General features: G+C 43.3%; 1 protein-coding gene across 1 annotated transcript in view; it reads right to left on the minus strand.

Moving 5' to 3' along the window:
* Positions 1-395: 395 nt before the first annotated feature.
* c10h11orf65 (chromosome 10 C11orf65 homolog) overlaps positions 396-21,139 on the minus strand; it is a 55,178-nt gene continuing 34,434 nt past the window's right edge. The window contains exons 6-9 of the mRNA XM_078222831.1: positions 16,865-17,001; positions 11,637-11,807; positions 4,611-4,666; positions 396-499 (exon numbers count right to left, since the gene is read on the minus strand). Of these exons, the coding sequence (XP_078078957.1) occupies positions 396-499; positions 4,611-4,666; positions 11,637-11,807; positions 16,865-17,001 (468 nt within the window). The remainder of the gene's footprint in view (positions 500-4,610; positions 4,667-11,636; positions 11,808-16,864; positions 17,002-21,139) is intronic.

Genomic DNA, 21,139 nt, shown 5'->3' on the forward strand with positions numbered 1-21,139 from the left:
TAACTCCAGTTCCAGTGGTACATATATATGTGTGCTTTATTGTGTAAATACAGTTCCATATACGACTTCCTTCACATACCCCACAAGAATGTCTAGAATGCTATAGGTGACGAACTGTTTCAACAGATACTGCTACTGATACCACAGTTGAAAAAAAGGATGTCAGTGTCACTGATTTTTCTTTTGCAGCCAGAACCTGTCAAAAATAGCGTGTTAAGCAATTCAACACGACAAATGATTCATGGGACCATTTAATAAAGGATGACTGGTCATTCTTTAGTGTCACAACTGTATGTTAATTTTCAGCCAAGAAAATAATTTTGTCCATTTTCTTTTTCTGATGGTAGATTTGTGCTTAAAAGTTTTTGGTGATTGGTGAATTTACTTGTTCTTGCTTAAATGGCACACTGAGCAGCACCCTGCATAGCTGCACAGGTATTCATTACACATTGGCTAACTCGTTTGTAAAGATCATTCTCTGCAGAATAGCATCTTGTGCCTGTGGATAGATTGAGAAACAGAATTTAATGTATGACTTGATTCATGAATGTTTGCCTCAAAATGTCTTTATTTGAGCACATCAGCTTCTGAGGGTTACAATTAACATTTCAGTTTGGCCTGGCAAATTTGCTGAACAAACTTGGGGAAAATACTTTCTTGAGTTATACACGTTATACTAAATATATTTGAAATGATTAACTAGTTGTTGTAAATAATGAGTTATAGACAACAATGGCTGACGAGGGAAGTCAAGTAAGAGTTTTAACAACACCAGGTTAAAGTCCAACAGGTTTATTTGGTAGCAAATGCCATTAGCTTTCGGAGCCCTGCTCCTTCGTCAGATGGAGTGGATATCTGCTCTCAAACAGGGCATACAGAGACACAAAATCAAGTTACAGAATACTGATTAGAATGCGAATCCTCACAGCTAATCAAGTCTTAAAGATACAGACAATGTGAGTGGAGGGAGCATTAGGCACAGGTTAAAGAAATGTGTATTGTCTCCAGACAGGACAGCCAGTGAGATTCTGCAAGTCCAAGAGGCAAGCTGTGGGGGTTACCGATAATGTGACATGAACCCAAGATCCCAGTTCAGGCCGTCCTCATGTGTGCGGAACTTGGCTATCAGTTTCTGCTCAGCGACTCTGCGCTGTCGTGTGTCGTGAAGGCCACCTTGGAGAACGCTTACCCGAAGATCAGAGGGAAGTCAAGGACAGCATAAAAGCAAAAGAAAAAGCATACAAAGTGGCAAGGATTAGTGGGAAGCCAGAGGATTGGGAAGCTTTTGAAAGTGAGCAGAGGACAACTAAAAGCAATAAGGGGGGATGAGATGAAATATGAGTGTAAGCTAGCTAGTAATATAAAAGATACAAGAGAGGCAAAAATAGCCATTGGACCACTGGAAAATGAGGCTGGAGAAGTAATAATAGGAAACAAAGAAATGACAGAGGAACTGAATAGTTACTTTGCATCAATCTTCATGGTGGAAGACACCAGTGGGATGCCAGAACTCCAGGAGAGTCAGGGGGCACAGGTGAGTGTAGTGGCCATCACTAAGGAGAAGGTTCTAGGGAAACTGAAAGGTCTGAAGGTGGATAAATCACCTGGACTGGATGGACTACACCCCAGGGTTCTAAAAGAGATAGCTGAGGAAATTGTGGAGGTATTGGTGGTGATCTTTCAGGAATCACTGGAGGCAGGGAGGGTACCAGAGAACTGGAAAGTAGCTAATATAACACCTGATTTTTGAGATGACAGGGAAGCAGCAGATGGGAAATTATAGTCCGGTTGGCCTGACTTCGGTCATTGACAAGATTTTAGAATCCATTATTAAAGATGAGATCGCAGAGTACTTGGAAGTGCATGATAAAATAGGACTGAGTCAGCCCGGCTTTGTCAAGGGGAGGTCATGTCTGACAAATCTGTTAGAGTTCTTTGAGGAGATAACAAGGAAGTTAGATAAAGAAGAACCAGTGGACGTGATTTATTTAGATTTCCAGAAGGCCTTTGTCAAGGTGCCACATAGGAGACTGTTAAATAAGTTAAGTGCCCATGGTGTTAAGGGTAAGATCCTGGCATGGATAGAGGATTGGCTGACTGGCAGAAGGCAGAGAGTGGGGATAAAGGGGTATTTTTCAGGATGGCAGCCGGTGACTAGTGGTGTGCCTCAGGGGTCAGTGCTGGGACCACAACTTTTCACAATATACATTAACGATTTGGAGGAAGGAACTGAAGGCACTGTTGCTAAGTTTTCAGATGATACCAAGATATGTAGAGGGACAGGTAGTATTGAAGAAGCAGGCGGGCTGCAGAAGAACTTGGACAGGTTAGGAGAGTGGGCAAAGAAGTGGTAGATGGAATACAATGTGGAAAAGTGTGAGGTTTTGCATTTTGGAAGGAGGAATGGAGGCATAGACTATTTTCTAAATGGGAAAATGTTTAGAAAATCAGAAACACAAAGGGACTTGTGAGTCATTGTTCAAGACTCTCTTAAGGTTAACGTGCAGGTTCAGTCAGCAGTTAAGAAGGCAAATGCAATGTTAGCATTCATGTCGAGAACTAGAATACAAGAGCAGGGATGTACTTCTGAGGCTGTATAAGGCTCTGGTCAGACCCCATTTGGAGTATTGTGAGCAGTTTTGGGCCCCATATCTAAGGAAGGATGTGCTGCCCTTGGAAAGGAACCAGAGGAGTTCACAAGAATAATCCCTGGAATGAAGAGCTTGTCATATGAGGAACAATTGAGGACTCTGGGTCTGTACTTGTTGGTGTTTATAAGGATGAGGGGAGATCTTCTTGAAACTTACAGGATACTGCGAGGCCTGGATAGAGTGGATGTGGAGAGGATGTTTCCACTAGTAGGAAAAACTAGAACCAGAGGGCACAACCTCAGGCTAAAGGAACGATCCTTTAAAACAGAGATGAGGAGGAATTTCTTCAGCCAGACAGTGGTGAATCTGTGGAACTCTTTGCCGCAGAAGGCTGTGGAGGCCAGGTCATTGAGTGTCTTTAAGACAGAGATAGATAGGTTCTTGATTAATAAGGGGATCAGGAGTTATGGAGAAAAGGCAGGAGAATGGGGATGAGAAAAATATCAGCCATGATTGAATGGCGGAGCCTTATTCTGCTCCTGTCTTGTGGTCTTATTATGCAAATCACATTTCCAAAAAAGCAACAACCAGAAACATTTTATGAAATTGAGGGTAGCCTACTGTAAAATGAATACCTTAAACTCTTTGCCACATATACTTTTTTAAGCACCATATTTCATTGTGAAAATGATTTTGTAGATTGTGATGGCCTTGTGGGGGGGAGGGGGGATGGATTATTGATCCATCCAACCAATTGCAAAAAGGCTACTGTTTGACAGTTGGAGTCTGGGAGGCATTAAGCTTACAAGTTTCCTTATCACTGTCCTATGTATATGGTTGTCTTTCCCAGATAAACCTCCTGTTCATTTATCTGCCTTGTTATTCATCAATTCCTCGTAGTTATTACATAGATGTAAGATTTTTTCCATAGCTTCTCATTCATTGGCTATTCTGCTTTTTCCAACATCTTTGCTTTAAAGCTAATTCACTTATGTCTGACTCGTACACGTCAATTCAGGAAACTGACTATATCATTTGCAGCTTTCTGGGAGTTTATATATCTTAATATTGTCTTAAATTGCAATTTGTTTATTTCGTTGTTTTGCTCATTGATTCCAATGAAGTTGACACCATTATCTGCCAATTAAACTGTTTCAGCATCTGTCCCATGTACAATCAAATGATACTTAAAAGGTTTGCAAAAAGAGGAAGGAGATTCTGACACCTTGCTGCCTTAAGTTCATTGCAGTGCAGTGTTGAATTAAGCATAGCTCTAAGCAACATCTTGTCCCATGTCTATATAGCAAAGTTTCGGCTACAATTATCCCTCTATGTCACGTTTATTAGTATCTTTGGAGGACCACATTAAGCTTTATACAGTCTGACATACATAGCCTTGAGTAACACAGCATAAATTATATTGAGAGGGCCAGAATTAATTAGAACAACCAATAATGCAAGTGTAAACAATTAGTTTAATGAGTAAATGAATCACATGGTGTATCACTCAGCATTCCAGACAAGGAACATCACAGGTTCAATCTTTGGCCTGTGCTGATTTAACTATCCACAGCCAGAGTAGAATTTGTGGTATTATAGTTGATCCCAGTCAATATTCCTACTCCTGACAGCCAACCAGAGACCTCCTTACAGATTGTTCCAATTGCCAGAACTATTTTTCTCTAAAAATTTGACTTTTAAAAAAGTTAAAGCGCATAGAAATAGACAAGGAGAAAATTCTAAGAATAATTGGAGTTTACTTGCAACTCTATCAGTCATGAATGGAAATAAAATATATCCTATTTTGCTTCATTCAATTCAATATCAAATACCAAAAAAGAAATGCCATCGAACTTCCCCAGTTGCATGGAATTGCCTCTTTACACTTTGCTTTAAATGATCTCATTTACAATTTTCAAGTGGTGTTCTATTTTGATGTTTCATATATTTATGTAAAATTAATATCTGGAGTACAATTGCCACCGCATACAGGGAAATTTGATATGAATATAGACATACCTTGAAAATTTGCAGAAGAACTGCTACATGCAATTTCCATCCAGTCATTTAAATACCTGAAAAAGCAGAAATTGTTGTTTTTCATGGTTTTCTCATATTTTATTAGTGTTATATGTTGTACAAGGTAGACCTATGTCTGTTTTAAAATATTGCTCCAATTCTAGGGAGCTTCTTCTACCATGTATCTTACACTCCTGAACAGGATGCAAGGAATAGCTTGTCATCTGGGGCAGCACGGTGGCACAGTGGTTAGCACTGCTGCCTCACAGCACCAGGGACCTGGATTTGATTCCCGGCGTGGGTGCCTGTCTGTGTGGAGTTTGCACGTTCTCCCTGTATCTGCGTGGGTTTCCTCCAAGTGCTCCGGTTTCCTCCCACACTCCAAAGATGTGCGGGTTAGGTGGATTGGCCTTGCTAAATTGTCCCTGAGTAGACTAACTAGGGTAAATGCTTGGGGTTATGGGGACAGGGTCTGGGTGGGATTGTGGTTGGTGCAGACTTGATGGGCCATATGGCTTCCTTCTGCACTGTAGGATTCTATCTCTTACTTTCACCTGGGCCCTCTAACATTTTCTACTGTAGCATAATTTTTATGTTTAACAAATACTAATACAGTGTACCTTTTCTAAATGCCAGTGGAAAATTTAACAAGGTCTTCAACACCATATAGTTCAATTAACTTGACACCAAGAATCGTTGGACAATCTTATATTCTAACTCAGTCTTTCATAAGTCTCAAATTGGTGGAATTTCTTAGCTCCTCATTTTCCTTCTTTACAACTTTCAGACTTTACAATCTAAGAGAGGAGGAAGTTAGAGCAGAATTTTGAGAAAACAACTAGGAAGAAGTCCCAGGGAACTTACATGAGCCTTACATAGATCACAATGTAAAGTTAAAGCACATGGGATTGCAGGTAATGTCTTGAGATGGATAGAAAGCTGTTTAGCAGATAGGAAAGGAAGCAGAGAGTTGGCATAATTTTTTTTTTCAGATTGGCAATGGGGTTCCTCAGGCATCTGTGCTAGGACCCCAATTGTTCACATTATATCTTAATGATTTGGAAGAGGGAACTAAATGTATTATCTCCAAATTTGCAGACGATACAAAGTTGGATGCAGAGATGCTTCAGTGTGATTTGGACATGCTGAGTGTGTGGGTAAATGCATGATATATTCAGTATAATGTGGATAAATGTGAGGTTATCCACTTTAGTAGCAATAATCGGAAGACAGATTATTTATTACTTGAATAGGTGTGTATTGAGAGAGATGGATACTCTGCGAGACCTTGGTGTCCTCGTGCATCAGTCGCTGAAAGTAAGTGCACAGGTACAGCAAGCAGTAAAGAAGGCAAATGGTATATTGGCCTTCATAGCGAGAGGATTTGAATATAGGGATAGGGATGTTTTGCTGTAATCGTATAGGGCCAAATGGCCTACTCCTGCTTCTAGTTTCTATGTTTTAAATTGCCCAAGTAGTGTGTGCAGTTTTGGTGACCTTATCTGAGGAAGGATGTCCTTGCTATAGAGGGAGTACAGCGAAGGTTTACCAGGCCGATTCCTGCAATGGCAGGTCTGTCAAATGAGGAGAGACCAAGTCGGTTAGGATTATATTCACTGGAGTTTAGAAGAGTGAGAGGGGATCTCATAAAAACTTATAAAATTCCAACAGGGTTGGACAGGGTAGATTCAGAAAGAATGTTCCCAATAGTGGGGCAATCCAGAACTAGGGGTCATAGTTAGAGGATAAGGGGTAAACCTTTTAGAACTGAGGTGAGGAGAAATTTCTTTTCCCAGAGGGTGGTGAATATGTGGAATTCACTATCACAGAATGTAGTTGAGGCCAAAACATTGTCTGATTTCAAGATGAAATTAGATATAGCTCTGGGGCTAAAGGGATCAAGGGATAAGGGGGGAAGGGGGGATCAGGATATTGAATTTGAGGATCAAAATGAATGATGGAGCAGGCTCGAGGGCCAAATGGCCTACTCCTGCTTCTAATTTCTACGTTTTAAATCGCCCACCTCATCACTTGGCAACCCTGTTTTCAAAACTCCGTAGATGCGGAAGGTCCCATTAGATTGGAAGATAGCAAATGTAACTCTTTTATTCAAAAGGTGGGGGAGACAGGAAGCATGACATTGAAGTGAACCTATCGAGGGGGTCCCTCTGGAGTGCAAAAGTCATTATAGCCCGTGGGAGAGAAGGACATGGCCAGGTAGTGCCCTAGCAATGCCCCCGGCACGGGTTGACTGCCAGCCTATGCCAGGGAGCTGTGCCAGGGGTGGGCGCTCAGGAGGACCTCACATGCAGGGACTCATTTATTTGTGGTGGTGTGGGACTGGACATATGAACGATGAGCATGCCGGCGATGATCGGGAGTAGGAGGCAGATGTCAGCAATGATTGGGGAGGGGTGGGGGGGGGGTGGGGCGGTGGTGGTGGTGGTGGTGGTGGTGGTGGAAGGCCACAAGACACCTCCGTGGTTGGGGTGGGGGTGGGTGTGGGGAAGAGAGATTAATTTTTCTTCCAGTTAAAAAGAGTGTCCCATTCTCAGTGGAGCTGGTTCCTGGCTCTAAGAGACCCCACCTCGCCAGAGTGACAGTGCAAACCACACCCACTTTTTTTGGCAGTTGTTGAAGTGACACGATCCAGAGAGAGGATTGGCTAGTGGAGCTGGAGAGTTCCACACAAGTTTTCTCACCAGAACTAACATCCTGCTAAATTCTCATAAGATTCCATCCAGCCCATAGGGTGGAATTTAGCAGGCCTGTTAGCCACAGGCGCAAATCACGGGTTCCACTGATGGATGGTGGGGGCCACGTGCGGTGGGTGCGGGGGCTGGAGACTGTGAAGGGAATTGGGGGTGGAGGCTATGAAGGTGGGGTAACATTAATTCCTTAAGTTATTTTTATAAATAACATGGTTTCTATCTTTATCTCTGTGTGTATGTTCCGGTCTTTTGTTCAATGTAAAAATGTTTAAAAGTGATTTTCTTTCAATGTGATATGTTTTCTGTTTGGGGTGTCTGTGAAAATCCTTTTATGTGATTGGCTGCTTGGACAGCCTGGTGACATGACTGGAGCTGCATGCTGCGAATTCCCAGTTCACCGTTGCAATTAGTCTAGGGAGGTTCTGGAAGTGAAATTCTCAGCAGCGAGACCTCAATGGGATTTACTTCATGGTCACTGCTTCACTGCTGACTGCAAAATCCAGCCCATTGCATTTTTAGAATTTATCCACTCCAATTTTAAGATTCATTTAACTTAAGAAGAGTATAGCATTTTCTCCCTCGTCAGAGGCAATCATGGAAGGGGCTCTAATTTTATCAAATTAAATGATCAGAACGTTAAATACAGGAGTTGGGACATCTTGTTGAAGTTGTACAAGACATTGGTAAGGCCACACTTGGAATACTGTGTACAGTTCTGGTCACCTTATTATAGAAAGGATATTATTAAACCAGAAAGAGTGCAGAAAAGATTTACTAGGATGCTACCGGGACTTGATGGTTTGAGTTATAAGGAGAGGCTGGATAGACTGGGACTTTTTACTCTGCAGCGTAGAAGGCTGAGGGATGATCTCATAGAGGTCTATAAAATAATGAGGGGCACAGATCAGCTAGATAGTCAATATCTTTTCCCAAAGGTAGGGGAGTCTAAAACTAGAGGGCATAAGTTTAAGGTGAGAGGGGAGAGATACAAAAGTGTCCAGAGGGGCAATTTTTTCACACAAAGGGTGGTGAGTGTCTGGAATAAGCTGCCAGAGATTGTAATAGAGGCGGGTAAATTTTGTCTTTTAAAAAGCATTTAGACAGTTACATGGGTAAGATGAGTATAGAGGGATATGGGCCAAATGCGAGCAATTGGGATTAGCTTAGGGGTTTAAAAAAGGGCAGCATGGACAAGTTGGGCCGAAGGGCCTGTTTCCGTGCTGTAAACCTCTATGACTCTATGAAATTGGTCCTGCCAGTTTTTCACTGCCTTCCCGCTGTCATACTGTTGAAGTATTGCCACAGTAGCAATGCCAATTTCTACTAAATAAGGAGTTATGCCTCAAAGAAGCTATAACTCACCAAATGAGTGTAGGGTGCTCCACTGCACTTAACACATTCAAAAGAAACTATGGAAACTATAACGAGATGATGGGTGAATTTTATAGTGAAACTCTTGAGTGGAATGTCATCTTCTCAATGTATAATTTAATTTACAAGCCATTTGTGACAACTTACCATATAAAATCCTGTTGTGCATGACGAGGACAACAAGAATTTTCCAATTTTCTACTCCTCCAGGCATGTCGGAAGTTAAAATTGTACTTAACTAAATTAAGTGGGAGAGAGGACACCAAATTGTATTCAAGATCATAACATTGGTTTTTAAAACTCTTGGGATACATTAACTGTTTTCTTGCTTTTCCCCGCTTGAGGGAACTTTTTGGGTTAGAAAAATAACCGCAATAGAGACATTGGGCGGGATTTTACAGCCTTACTCGGGCAAGGCCAGAAATTCCCGCCTGAGGTCAACGGAGATTTCCATTGTCAGACCCTCGCCTATGCCAATTCCGAGGCGGGTGAGGTGGTAGAGTTCCGGCCTGTGATAATGTTGGATACCTGATTACTCAACAAACCCCAAAAATGGCACTTTGGCAATGAGGGGCATTTTATTTTAACTCTCAGGAATATGGGGAATGGAATAAGTTACAAAGTATACTGCAATAATGAGAATGTGTTGAATGGCTGTTCATTAAAATAACTATTAAAAAATCGCTATTCCAGGTTTTCTATATCTCCAGTAGCCTACAAGTGGCCAATGCTCCACTTAAGTCTAGGTTAATTGACCAAAGATCATAGCGGCTCCAGGTCCTGACCTCGCCTAACATTCACATGCACATTTTCTAGTCGCAGTCACTAGTTAGATACTAGGGGCCGAATTCTCCCATCTGGGACTAAGTCCCATGGTTGAGGCGGGAATGGGGAGTGTTTCCCACTGGGAGACTGATGGAAAACCATGCCATATCATTCAGCCCTGACCTCATTAATTGTGCATTCAGGGCTGAGTGCCATATTCCATGGTGAAGCAGGCTTGATTGTGTGTGTGCCACTGTTGTATCTGCGTGCCATTTTTAAAAGGTATCCAACATCACTGACCTACCATTTCAGAAAGAAGATGGACTTCCTGAAAAAGAAGATGGATCTCCAGGAACCTCCTGAGGCTGGAAGATGGGCCTTCTTGATGATATTGAAACTGGAAGATCCACCTGATGGATGCTACCCTCCAACCACCGCTGTGGTGTTCCAGGGTCCAGGATCATTGGTGGCCTCCATCCCAAATTTTGGAGGCGACCTCAGATCTTCTTCAGGTAAGTCCCGACTTCTGCATACCACGTTGGTCCAGATGTGTTCTGGATTGACGTGTCTTCCTGCTGGCATTGCAACAAACAGGGACCGGGTGAATATTCTGGTCAGGCCTTCATTAGCGAGAGGCAAATCAGTTTCATGCCGGCCACCAGGAGGTTTCCTGATCCATCATGGCGGACACTGGTGGAAGATTCCGCAGGAAATTCACACCAGCATAGAAACAATTTTTGGGCCTCTGTTGAACCTGCCGGTGGGGACATTCTACCCAAGGAGGGGGAATATTGACTGCCCTTCAGCAACCCCATTTCTCCACATCACCCTTCCTCCCAGAGTGTTAAAACCAATTGTAGCATCTCTACTTCTGTCAGACTGAGATCAGCTAACTCAGAACAGATTGAGAACCAAACATGGATTGGTCCATATTACCACTCATTGGACCAACAGGGATTGGCCATGGTAAATGTGCAGGGTTACGGGGATAGAGTGGAGGGGAGAGCCTGGGTAAGATACTGATTCGGTGCAGACTTGATGGGCTGGGTGGCCTTCTTCTGCACTGTGGGGATTTTTTTTTAAAATTTCGTTTTAGCTGAATATATTGCCAATGGAGACAGGACACCAGGGAGTAAACATCTCTCAACTCTGCCAAGACAGGACAAGGGAGCTGCAAAGAGACAGACTCCCAAAGAACCAGATGCAGTCCAGGTAACAAGGGAATTGAAACAGAAAAAATGCCTTACGAAGACTGAAGACTGAAACTTGGCTCCATACCTAAGGAAGGATAGACTGGAATTGGAGCAAGGAACAGTATTTTACCAAATTTACCAAAATGATACTGAGTTTAAAGGGTTAAATTGTGAGGACAGGTTGCATAAAATTGAGTTCAGAAAGTGATCTCATGAGGTGTTCTAATTTAGATATGGGGAAGCTATTTGCTCTGGTAGGGAATAAAGTGAAAGCAGTCACAATCTTACGATTAGAACTGAGTCATTCAGGAGAGAAAACAGGAAGCACTTTTCATATGAAAGGTAATGGAACTTCTCCCCCAAAAAAGGTTCTGGATGCTTAATTGAAGCTTTAAAGACTAGATTGACAGATTTTTAGATAAGGAGGAATTTCTTCACAAAAAGAGTTGTGAATCTTCGGAATTCTATACCCCAGAGCATTCTGGATGTTCAATCATTGATTGCATTCAAGACTGAGATGAAGATTTTTGGACACAAAGTGACGGGAAGAAAAGTGGAATTGTGATAGAAGGTGCAACTTGATTTTATTGAATGGCAAAGCAGCCACAAGATCCCTACTTCTGCTTTTATATTTTATGTTCTTATCAGGTAAGAGCATCAAGGGATTATGGTTCAAGACAGGTGAATAGATATGAGTCACATTCACAGATCAACACCCACTTCCCAAGAGCAACTCGTGCTGGACAACAAATGCCAGCAGCGGCAGCAATCTGGTATGTCCTTTCACTGAATTCAAGGTTATTATAATGTCATCACTGTGTAGTACATGATTCATAGGAGAGTGCAATAATAGAACTGTTTTGCATTCTAATGCCAATTTAAAATTAAATATCATGTGCATGTTATAAATGTGCTTTGTCGATCTAACTAGTCCCAAGAACTGTAACTATAATTTATGCATCTGAAACAAAATAAGATTGATTTACTTCTCAAAATTCAATGCATTGGTCCACTCAAGTAATTCATCCACCTCCCAGTCAAGGACTGCATTTGGGCCACTCTGCTCCACACTGTTGATTACTCCTTCTGTTGCTCTCTGCACCAGGACAGCTGTATTTGGATCCAGTGTCCGGGCCTGCAACATGCCCTCATGGTACCTGGAAGACATTAAATAAATCAACATGAAAATAGAGCCGTGCTGCTTTTTTGTATTGTGACTGCAGAATCTCCAATGGGTTGGAACCCTTTCTTATTAACTTACTGACCTAAATGGGGGTGGAGGGGAGTGATCCTTCTGCCTTGTTTAAAAGAAGAAAGGTCAATTGGATGGCATCACTAGTAGGAATGTTTGCTGCTCAGGCCTCTTTAGCCTCAAATAACCAGTGGAACAATGGAATTGGGATCCACAGGGGTGACCTGACCAAAACAGGCAGTATGGCGGGACTTCCGGAAAGGGGGGCGGGGGGAATACAACAGCTTGAAGGTGGGCAGGGAGGTGGTGGGCTTTCCACCCCTCGCAATTTATATGCACCAACCCTGCCAAAACCATGTCCAGTAGAGGGTCATGAAATCCAGCCCACAAATTCTAATATTCTCCCAACGACAGACAATAAAGACTAACTGGTCTATAGTTTCCTGCTTTCTGCCTCATGCCTTTCTAGAACATAGGTGTTACATTTGCAGTTCAAATCTGCTGGGACCTTTCCCGAATCTAAGGAATTTTGGAAGATTCCAACCAATGCATCCAATATCTCTGCAGCCACCTCTTTTAAGACTATAGAATGCAGGCCATCCGTTCCAAGGGATTTATCAACCATCAGTTCCATTATGTTTTCTCCAGTGATTAAGTTTCTTTCTCCCTTTAGCCTCTTGATTTTCTATATTCTTGGGGTGCTTTATGTGTCTTCTATTGTGAAGACAGATTCAAACTACTTGTTCAGAGCCTCTGCCATTTCCTCATTTCCCATTATTAATTCTGCAGTCTCACCCTCTTCGAGACCAATGTTCAATTTAGCCACTGTTTTCCTTTTTATATACTTGTATAAGCTTTGAGTGCCTATTTTTATACTTCTTGCTAGTTTTATCCCAAACTCCAATTTCTCAATTTTTAATACTTTTAATCCTTCTTTGCTGATTTCTAAAATGTTCCCAATCTTCTGGTTTATCACTAATTTTCTTAGCAGTGAATACCTTTTCTATCAATTTAATACCACCCTTAACTTGCTTAGTTAACCACAGATGGTGCATCCTTTTGGTAGTCTATCTTTCTCAATGCAATATATTTTTTGCTGAAATTTATTAAATATCTCTTTAAACGTCTGCCACTGCTTCTCTACCTCTTCTCTTTTGACCCATTTACCAAGTCTACTCTAACCAACTCTCTCTTCATGCCCTTATAATTGCCTTTATTTAAGTTTAAGAGACTAGTCATGGATTCACATTTCTCACTCTCAAACTGAAAGTGAAGTTCTATCATGCTATGATCACTTTTTACTATGAGGTATTTAATTAATACTGTTTCATTGCATATTACCAGGTTCAAAATAGCCTCTTCTTTGACATGTTTCAGGGCGTATTGTTCAAAGACAATGTCCCAACTACACTCTATGAACTTTTCCTCCAGGCTATCTTTGCCAATTTGATTCGTCTAATTGATGTGAAGATTAAATTTCTTGATGTATATTCAATCCTACTGTGTAGCTACTGTTAGGAAGCTTTTAAACTACTCCCACCATTATCTTCTTTCCTTTGCTATTTCATAGCTCCACTCAAACTGATTCTAAGGCTGTAACTCTCTGGCCATCCACGCCAGCGAGATTGTCTGGTCCCACTGCAGTGAACAGAAATTCTCTGTCCTCGCTTCCAGCAACACTGGGGCGTGAAAACTCTAAGTGTCTAATTCGTGGGAAAACGAGAGTTTTCAGTGGGAATTCACACTAGAATCTCCCAAACTCTGTGCAGTTTAGAGGCCACCAGTGTGAATGTCATTAATTTCAGGGGGCAGTGCCTATTAATGCCCGGGAGGCTGAAATCAGCAGGCCTCTGCACTTGCGCAATGGCCTTGAACTGTCAGTCTCTCATTTGCTGGCCAGCTCCATTTCTGGCAAACCCAGGACCCCTGCAGAGCTACCACCCCCCCCCCAACCCCCACAGCCCGATCATGGCCCCCAACCATTCCTGCGCCCAGCCCCTCCCCCCTCCCCCCGTCCTGGAGCACCCCAATCTCCAGCTCCCCCCCCCCCCCCCCCCCCCGCCACAGCAGACCCCCCCCCACCCAGGCAATGCAGAAATCCCAGCAGGCAGAATCTTCCCAGCCCACCCCGATCTCCAGCCTCCATCCCTCCAGTGATGGTCCTCACCCCCCCCCTCCCCCCCCACAGTGCAGAACCCCCCCGGGAGGCAGCTCCTCCCAGCTCCCCCCTCCCTGCAGACCGCCCTCCTCCCGCTGGCTGACCCCACCCCCGGCAGACCCCCTACCCGACAGACCACCCAGCCCCATTCACTGGCCTCCCTCATTCCTCAACTGATCCCAATGGCAGAGTGGCAACGGGACCCCCCACCCCCACCGATCACCCCTAGGCCCCACTCCCCATATGCCCTGCCCCTTGGCACTGCCCCATGCCTGATAGGCAGTGCCAAGGTGCTCCCTGGGCATGGGTACTTTGCCCCTTGGGCAGTGCCAGGGGCACAGGCTGGCACCACCCCCCACCGCCCAACCCCTGGGGGGCCCGATTGCCCCTCCTTCACTCCAGCGGGGTCATTCCGATAGTTCCCCAAAAGTGGGAACCTACTGTAAACTCCGCTAGAGTGAAATATTCTGGCGGGGTGGGAGAGGCTAGCGGGCCCGGAGAATTCAATCCTGGGCCCGCTAATTACACTAAAAACAGATTTAAAATATATTAAAATAACTTACCCGGTCTTCCCACTATGTGAAGCACATAGAGTCATAGAGGTTTACAGCATGGAAACAGGCCCGCCCAACTTGTCCATGCCGCCCTTTTTTTTTAAAACCCCGAAGCTAATCCCAATTTCCCGCTTTTGGCCCATATCCCTCTATACCCATCGTACCCATGTAACTATCTAAATGCTTTTTAAAAGACAAAATTGTACCCGCCTCTACGACTACCTCTGGCAGCTTGTTCCAGACACTCACCACCCTCTGTGTGAAAAAATTGCCCCTCTGGACACTTTTGTATCTCTCCCTTCTCACTTAAACCTATGCCCTCTAGTTTTAGACTCCCCTACTTTTGGGAAAAGATATTAACTATCTAGCTGATCTATGCCTCTCATTATTTTATAGACCTATATAAGGTCACCCCTCAGCCTCCTACGCTCCAGAGAAAAAGTCCCAGTCTATTCAGCCTCTCCTTATAACTCAATCCATCAAGTCCCGGTAGCATCCTAGTAAATCTTTTCTGCACTCTTTCTAGTTTAATAATATCCTGTCTATAATAGGGTGACCAGAATTGCGCACAGTATTTCAAGTGTGACCTTGCCAATGTCTTGTACAACTTCAACAAGACGTCCCAACTCCTGTATTCAATGTTCTGACCGATGAAACCAAGCATGCTGAATGCCTTCTTCACCACTCTGTCCACCTGTGACTCCACTTTCAAGGAGCTATGAACATGTACCCCTAGATCTCTTTGTTCTGTAACTCTCCCCAACGCCCTACCATTAACTGAGTAAGTCCTGCCCTGGTTCAATCTACCAAAATGCATGAGTAATCTAGGTCTATATTCCCTAGAATTTAGAAGAATGGGAGGTGATCTCATTGAAATATATAAAGTTCTTAAGGGGCTTGATAGGGTAGATACTGGGAGGATGTTTGCCCTAGATGAGGAGGCTAAAACTTGGTGTCAAAGACTCAGAATAAGAAGGCAGCCGTTTAGGACTGAGATGAAGAGAAATTTCTGCACTCAAAGGGTTGTGGATATTTGGAATTCGCCACCCTAGAAAGTAGTGAATGCTCAAATACTGAGTGTATTCAATAATATTTTGGATACTAAAGGAATTTAAGGGCATTGGGATAGTGCGAGAAGGTGAATTTGAGATAGAAGATCAGCTATGATTGTATTGAATGGCAGAACAGGTTCAATGAACTGATTGGCCGACACCTGCTCCTATTTCTTCTGGTCTTGCATTATTATGAATGGATGCAGAATTAATTCATGTTCCATGAATACAGCAGAGATTAGGAGAAATATCCTAATCATAATCAAACCTTCCCCTTACACCATGTGCTATGAATCAGATGGATCAAAAATTGCTACACTTGGGAACACTTAAGTATTTTAATGCCAGAATAAAATGTAACAATATCTAATGAACTGACTGGCAGCCCACAAGTGCAAAACTTCACTTAATCAACATTATCTCATCAAACAATAAATTACTTCACAAACCAAGACTCGCAAATTGAACATAAATTGTTCTTTCTTTAATTGTGGCTCCCTCTGCAGGTTCACTGAGTAAAGGCATTGAACCCTGCTCTGTCTTGTGATGATCCACTGGGTAAATGCACTGATTCCCGGCTTATGCCAAATGAGGGCATAAATGGACTTCGATGGGATATCCCTCAAGTGTCAAATTGCAGTCATTACCAAGACTCAGATAATGAATAATGGTTGTAGGGCAAGAGTCAACTATAAAAATATTGCACTGCTAAAACTAAAATTTTATGCAAATTAAATACTGTAAGAATTCGTTTCCATTATACAAATAAAAAGTTAGCGATTGATTGATCGCACATTATCAGAACAAAACTACATCAAACATATTATGGCTGTTGGATCTGACATTATACAACTGGTGCTACTTTCCAAAACATTTGTGCAAAATCTCCAAATAGAAATGCAAATATCTTTGCAATGATTATGGAAAATCAAGGAACACATTCAGTAATGGACAAGTTATTAAAAGTAGTTACTGCTGGCTTACATAATGAACTATAGCACACTATTGTCCTTGCAAAGAATCAATCATTTTCTGCAGAGGTGCGAGAGCAGAAAACTGAGGAATGAAAAATAAAGTGGTGCAAGTAATAACTGCCTTTCCTCAATCCTTGACAATTTGCTAAATGTTTCTGAAATTTTAGTTAAGTAGCAGGCTCAATGTCCAACTTTGAATGTTTTTCTTTGTCTCCAGCAAAAGTTAGGCACTCCAGGACTACCTATTGCTCCTCATGATTGCATATACATTTGTTCAAACTCACATCTTTGTCATCCATTCAATTTTTCTTTGTTTTTGCTTTTTTGTGACCTCTTGCCTTCTCTGGAGTTTGCAATGATGAAACTTTGTTGTCTTTTTGTTAGGTTCAAACTCCATATAATCTGTAGTGGTTCCAAGATACTGAACAAAAAGACAAAGTTATTGAATATCTAATTAATAAATAAAAATCGTATGCCCTTATGAATCAATAAAATATTGAATATTGGTGAAAATAGAGATATGTTGCTGAAGTTTTTCATCTTGCACTTATCAAGACAAATGCAAGAATGCCAAATTTCAAATGATCGCAATTTATAGTATAGGAGAAAAGGGTGCTGATTGGTTGGTAAATCAATTCTGATTGGCTGAGGTATTGCCATGGAGAAAACAAGGGGAACTATTGGCTTCCCAAACAAAGGGTAGTTTAAAAAAGTGCAAGACTTGAACATATTCCTTTTGTTTGCAGAGAATAGGTCCCTCTGTATGAATTTATGTCACTTCTGGCAAGCGTAAATGAACCAACTTTTAAGACTGACTGTTTATAAGAACATAAGAAATAGGAGCAGGAGTAGGCCATCTAGCCCCTCGAGCCTGCCCCGCCATTCAATAAGATCATGGCTGATCTGACGTGGATCAGTACCACTTACCCGCCTGATCCCCATAACCCTTAATTCCCTTACCGCTCAGGAATCCATCCATCCGCGCTTTAAACATATTCAGCGAGGTAGCCTCCACCACCTCAGTGGGCAGAGAATTCCAGAGATTCACCACCCTCTGGGAGAAGAAGTTCCTCCTCAACTCTGTCTTAAACCGACCCCCCTTTATTTTGAGGCTGTGTCCTCTAGTTTTAACTTCCTTACTAAGTGGAAAGAATCTCTCCGCCTCCACCCTATCCAGCCCCCGCATTATCTTATAAGTCTCCATAAGATCCCCCCTCATCCTTCTAAACTCCAACGAGTACAAACCCAATCTCCTCAGCCTCTCCTCATAATCCAAACCCCTCATCTCCGGTATCAACCTGGTGAACCTTCTCTGCACTCCCTCCAATGCCAATATATCCTTCCTCATATAAGGGGACCAATACTGCACACAGTATTCCAGCTGCGGCCTCACCAATGCCCTGTACAGGTGCATCAAGACATCCCTGCTTTTATATTCTATCCCCCTCGCAATATAGGCCAACATCCCATTTGCCTTCTTGATCACCTGTTGTACCTGCAGACTGGGCTTTTGCGTCTCATGCACAAGGACCCCCAGGTCCCTTTGCACGGTAGCATGTTTTAATTTGTTTCCATTGAGATAGTAATCCCATTTGTTATTATTTCCTCCAAAGTGTATAACCTTGCATTTATCAACGTTATACTCCATTTGCCATATCCTCGCCCACTCACTCAGCCTGTCCAAATCTCTCTGCAGATCTTCTCCGTCCTCCACACGATTCACTTTTCCACTTATCTTTGTGTCGTCTGCAAACTTCGTTACCCTACACTCCGTCCCCTCCTCCAGAGCATCTATATAAATGGTAAACAGTTGCGGCCCGAGTACCGATCCCTGCGGCACGCCACTAGTTACCTTCCTCCAACCGGAAAAACACCCATTTATTCCGACTCTTTGCTTCCTGTCGGATAGCCAGTCCCCAATCCACTTTAACACACTACCCCCAACTCCGTGTGCCCTAATCTTCTTCAGCAGCCTTTTATGGGGCACCTTATCAAACGCCTTTTGGAAATCCAAAAACACCGCATCCACCGGTTCTCCTCCATCAACCGCCCTCGTCACATCTTCATAAAAATCCAACATGTTCGTCAAGCAGGACTTTCCCCTCATGAATCCATGCTGCGTCTGATTGATCGACCCATTTCTATCCAGATGCCCTGCTATCTCCTCTTTAATAATGGATTCCAGCATTTTCCCTACTACAGACGTTAAGCTGACCGGCCTATAGTTACCCGCCTTTTGTCTCCTTCCTTTTTTAAACAGCGGCGTAACATTAGCCGTTTTCCAATCAACCGGCACTACCCCAGAATGCAACGAGTTTTGATAAATAATCACTAACGCATCCACTATTACCTCTGACATTTCTTTCAATACCCTGGGATGCATTCCATCCGGACCCGGGGACTTGTCCACCTTCAGTCCCATTAGTCTACCCAGCACTGCCTCTCTGGTAACATTAATCGTATTAAGTATTTCTCCTGCTGCCAACCCTCTATCGTTAATATTTGGCAAACTATTTGTGTCCTCCACCGTGAAGACCGACACAAAAAACGTATTTAAAGACTCAGCCATATCCTCATTTCCCACTATTAACTCCCCCCTCTCGTCCTCCAAGGGTCCAACATTCACTCGAGCCACTCTATTCCTTTTTATATATTTATAAAAACTTTTACTATCATTTTTTATATTAATTGCTAGCCTAGCTTCATAGTCTATCCTTCCTTTCTTTATCGCTTTCTTAGTCTCTCTTTGTTGTTTCTTAAATTTTTCCCAATCACTTGTTTCTCCACTATTTTTGGCCACTCTGTACGCAGCTGTTTTTATTTTAATACTCTCCTTTATTTCCTTCGTTATCCACGGCTGGTTCTCCCTTTTCTTACAATCCTTGTTTTTTGCTGGAATATACTTTTGCTGAGAACTGAAAAGGATCTCCTTAAAAATCCTCCACTGTTCCTCAGCTATCCTACCTGCCAGCCTGCTCTCCCAGTCTACCTTAGCCAATTCATCCCTCATCCTATCATATTTCCCTCTGTTCAAACAGAGGACACTGGTTTGAGACCAAACTTTCTCCTCTTCCATCTGAATCAGAAATTCGACCATATTGTGGTCACTAGACCCAAGAGGGTCCTTCACAATAAGATCCTTAATTCTACCTACCTCGTTACACAATACCAGATCCAAAATAGCTCGTTCCCTCGTCGGTTCCGTAACATGCTGTTCAAGGAAACTATCCCGACAGCATTCTAAGAACTCTTCCTCCATTCCACCCTTACCGACTTGAGTCTGCCAGTCAATGTGCATGTTGAAGTCTCCCATGATTATTGCCGTTCCGTTTTTACACGCATCCCTTATCTGCTTGTTTACAGCCCTCCCTACCTCAACATTATTATTTGGGGGCCTATATACCACACCTACTAGTGTCTTTCTCCCTCTGCTATTCCTCATCTCTACCCATAATGATTCCACGTTTTGTTCCTCAGAGCCTATGTCATCCCTCAGTACTACCCTGATATTATCTCTTATTAATAGCGCGACCCCACCACCTTTTCCTTCCTGTCTATTCTTCCTAAACGCCTGATACCCCTGGATATTCATCTCCCAGTCCTGGTCACCTTTCAGCCACGTTTCTGTAATGGCCACTAGATCGTACCCACTTGTGCTGATTTGCACCATCAACTCATTCACCTTGTTCCGAATGCTTCGTGCATTCAGGCAAAGTGTCCTTATTCCAGCTTTTATCTGAACCCGCTTTGATGAGTCGCGAACACCGTCTCCCTCTACTCCCTTATCTAAATTACCGCCTTCATTCACTTGCACCCTCTCCTCTACCATTAATTTTGTAATTCCCCTTACCCCTGCATCCTCCCCCCCATCAATTAGTTCCTTGATCCTAGTCAACTCTTCTAGCTCCCCTCCCCTCAACCTATCTAGTTTAAATTCTCCCCAGTAGCCTTAGCCAACCTACCGGCCAGGATATTGGTCCCCGTGTGATTCAAGTTCCACCCGTTTTTTGTATACAGATCACCCCTGCCCCTAAAGAGGTCCCAATGATCCAGGAACCTGAATCCCTGCCCCCTGCACCAGTCCCTCAGCCACACATTCATCCTCCACCTCACTCCATTCCTGCCCTCACCTTCCCGTGGCACAGGCAGTAATCCTGAGATTACTACCTTTGCTTTCCTCTTTCTCAGCTGTCTCCCTAATTCCCTGTACTCCCTTTTCACGACCCCTTCTCCCTTCCTACCCACATCAGCGGTACCAATATGTACCGCTACCTCAGGCTCCTCTCCCTCCCACCTCAGGATTTCCGGGACGCGACTAGCGACATCCTGGATCCCGGCCCCAGGGAGGCAGACCACCATGCGAGAATCCCGCCTACCTCCGCAGAAACGCCTGTCTGTCCCCTTCACCATCGAGTCCCCGATTAATACCGCCTTCCTCCTCTTTTCCTTAGCCCTCTGAGTTACAGGGCTGGACTCCACTGCGGAGACACGGCCACTGCTGCTTCCCCCAGGCGGGCTGTCCCCCCCAGCAGTACTCAAGCAGGAGTACTTGTTGTGCA

Source organism: Mustelus asterias, chromosome 10 (assembly GCF_964213995.1).
Source record: "Mustelus asterias chromosome 10, sMusAst1.hap1.1, whole genome shotgun sequence".
In the NCBI taxonomy this organism is placed as follows: Eukaryota; Metazoa; Chordata; class Chondrichthyes; order Carcharhiniformes; family Triakidae; genus Mustelus; species Mustelus asterias.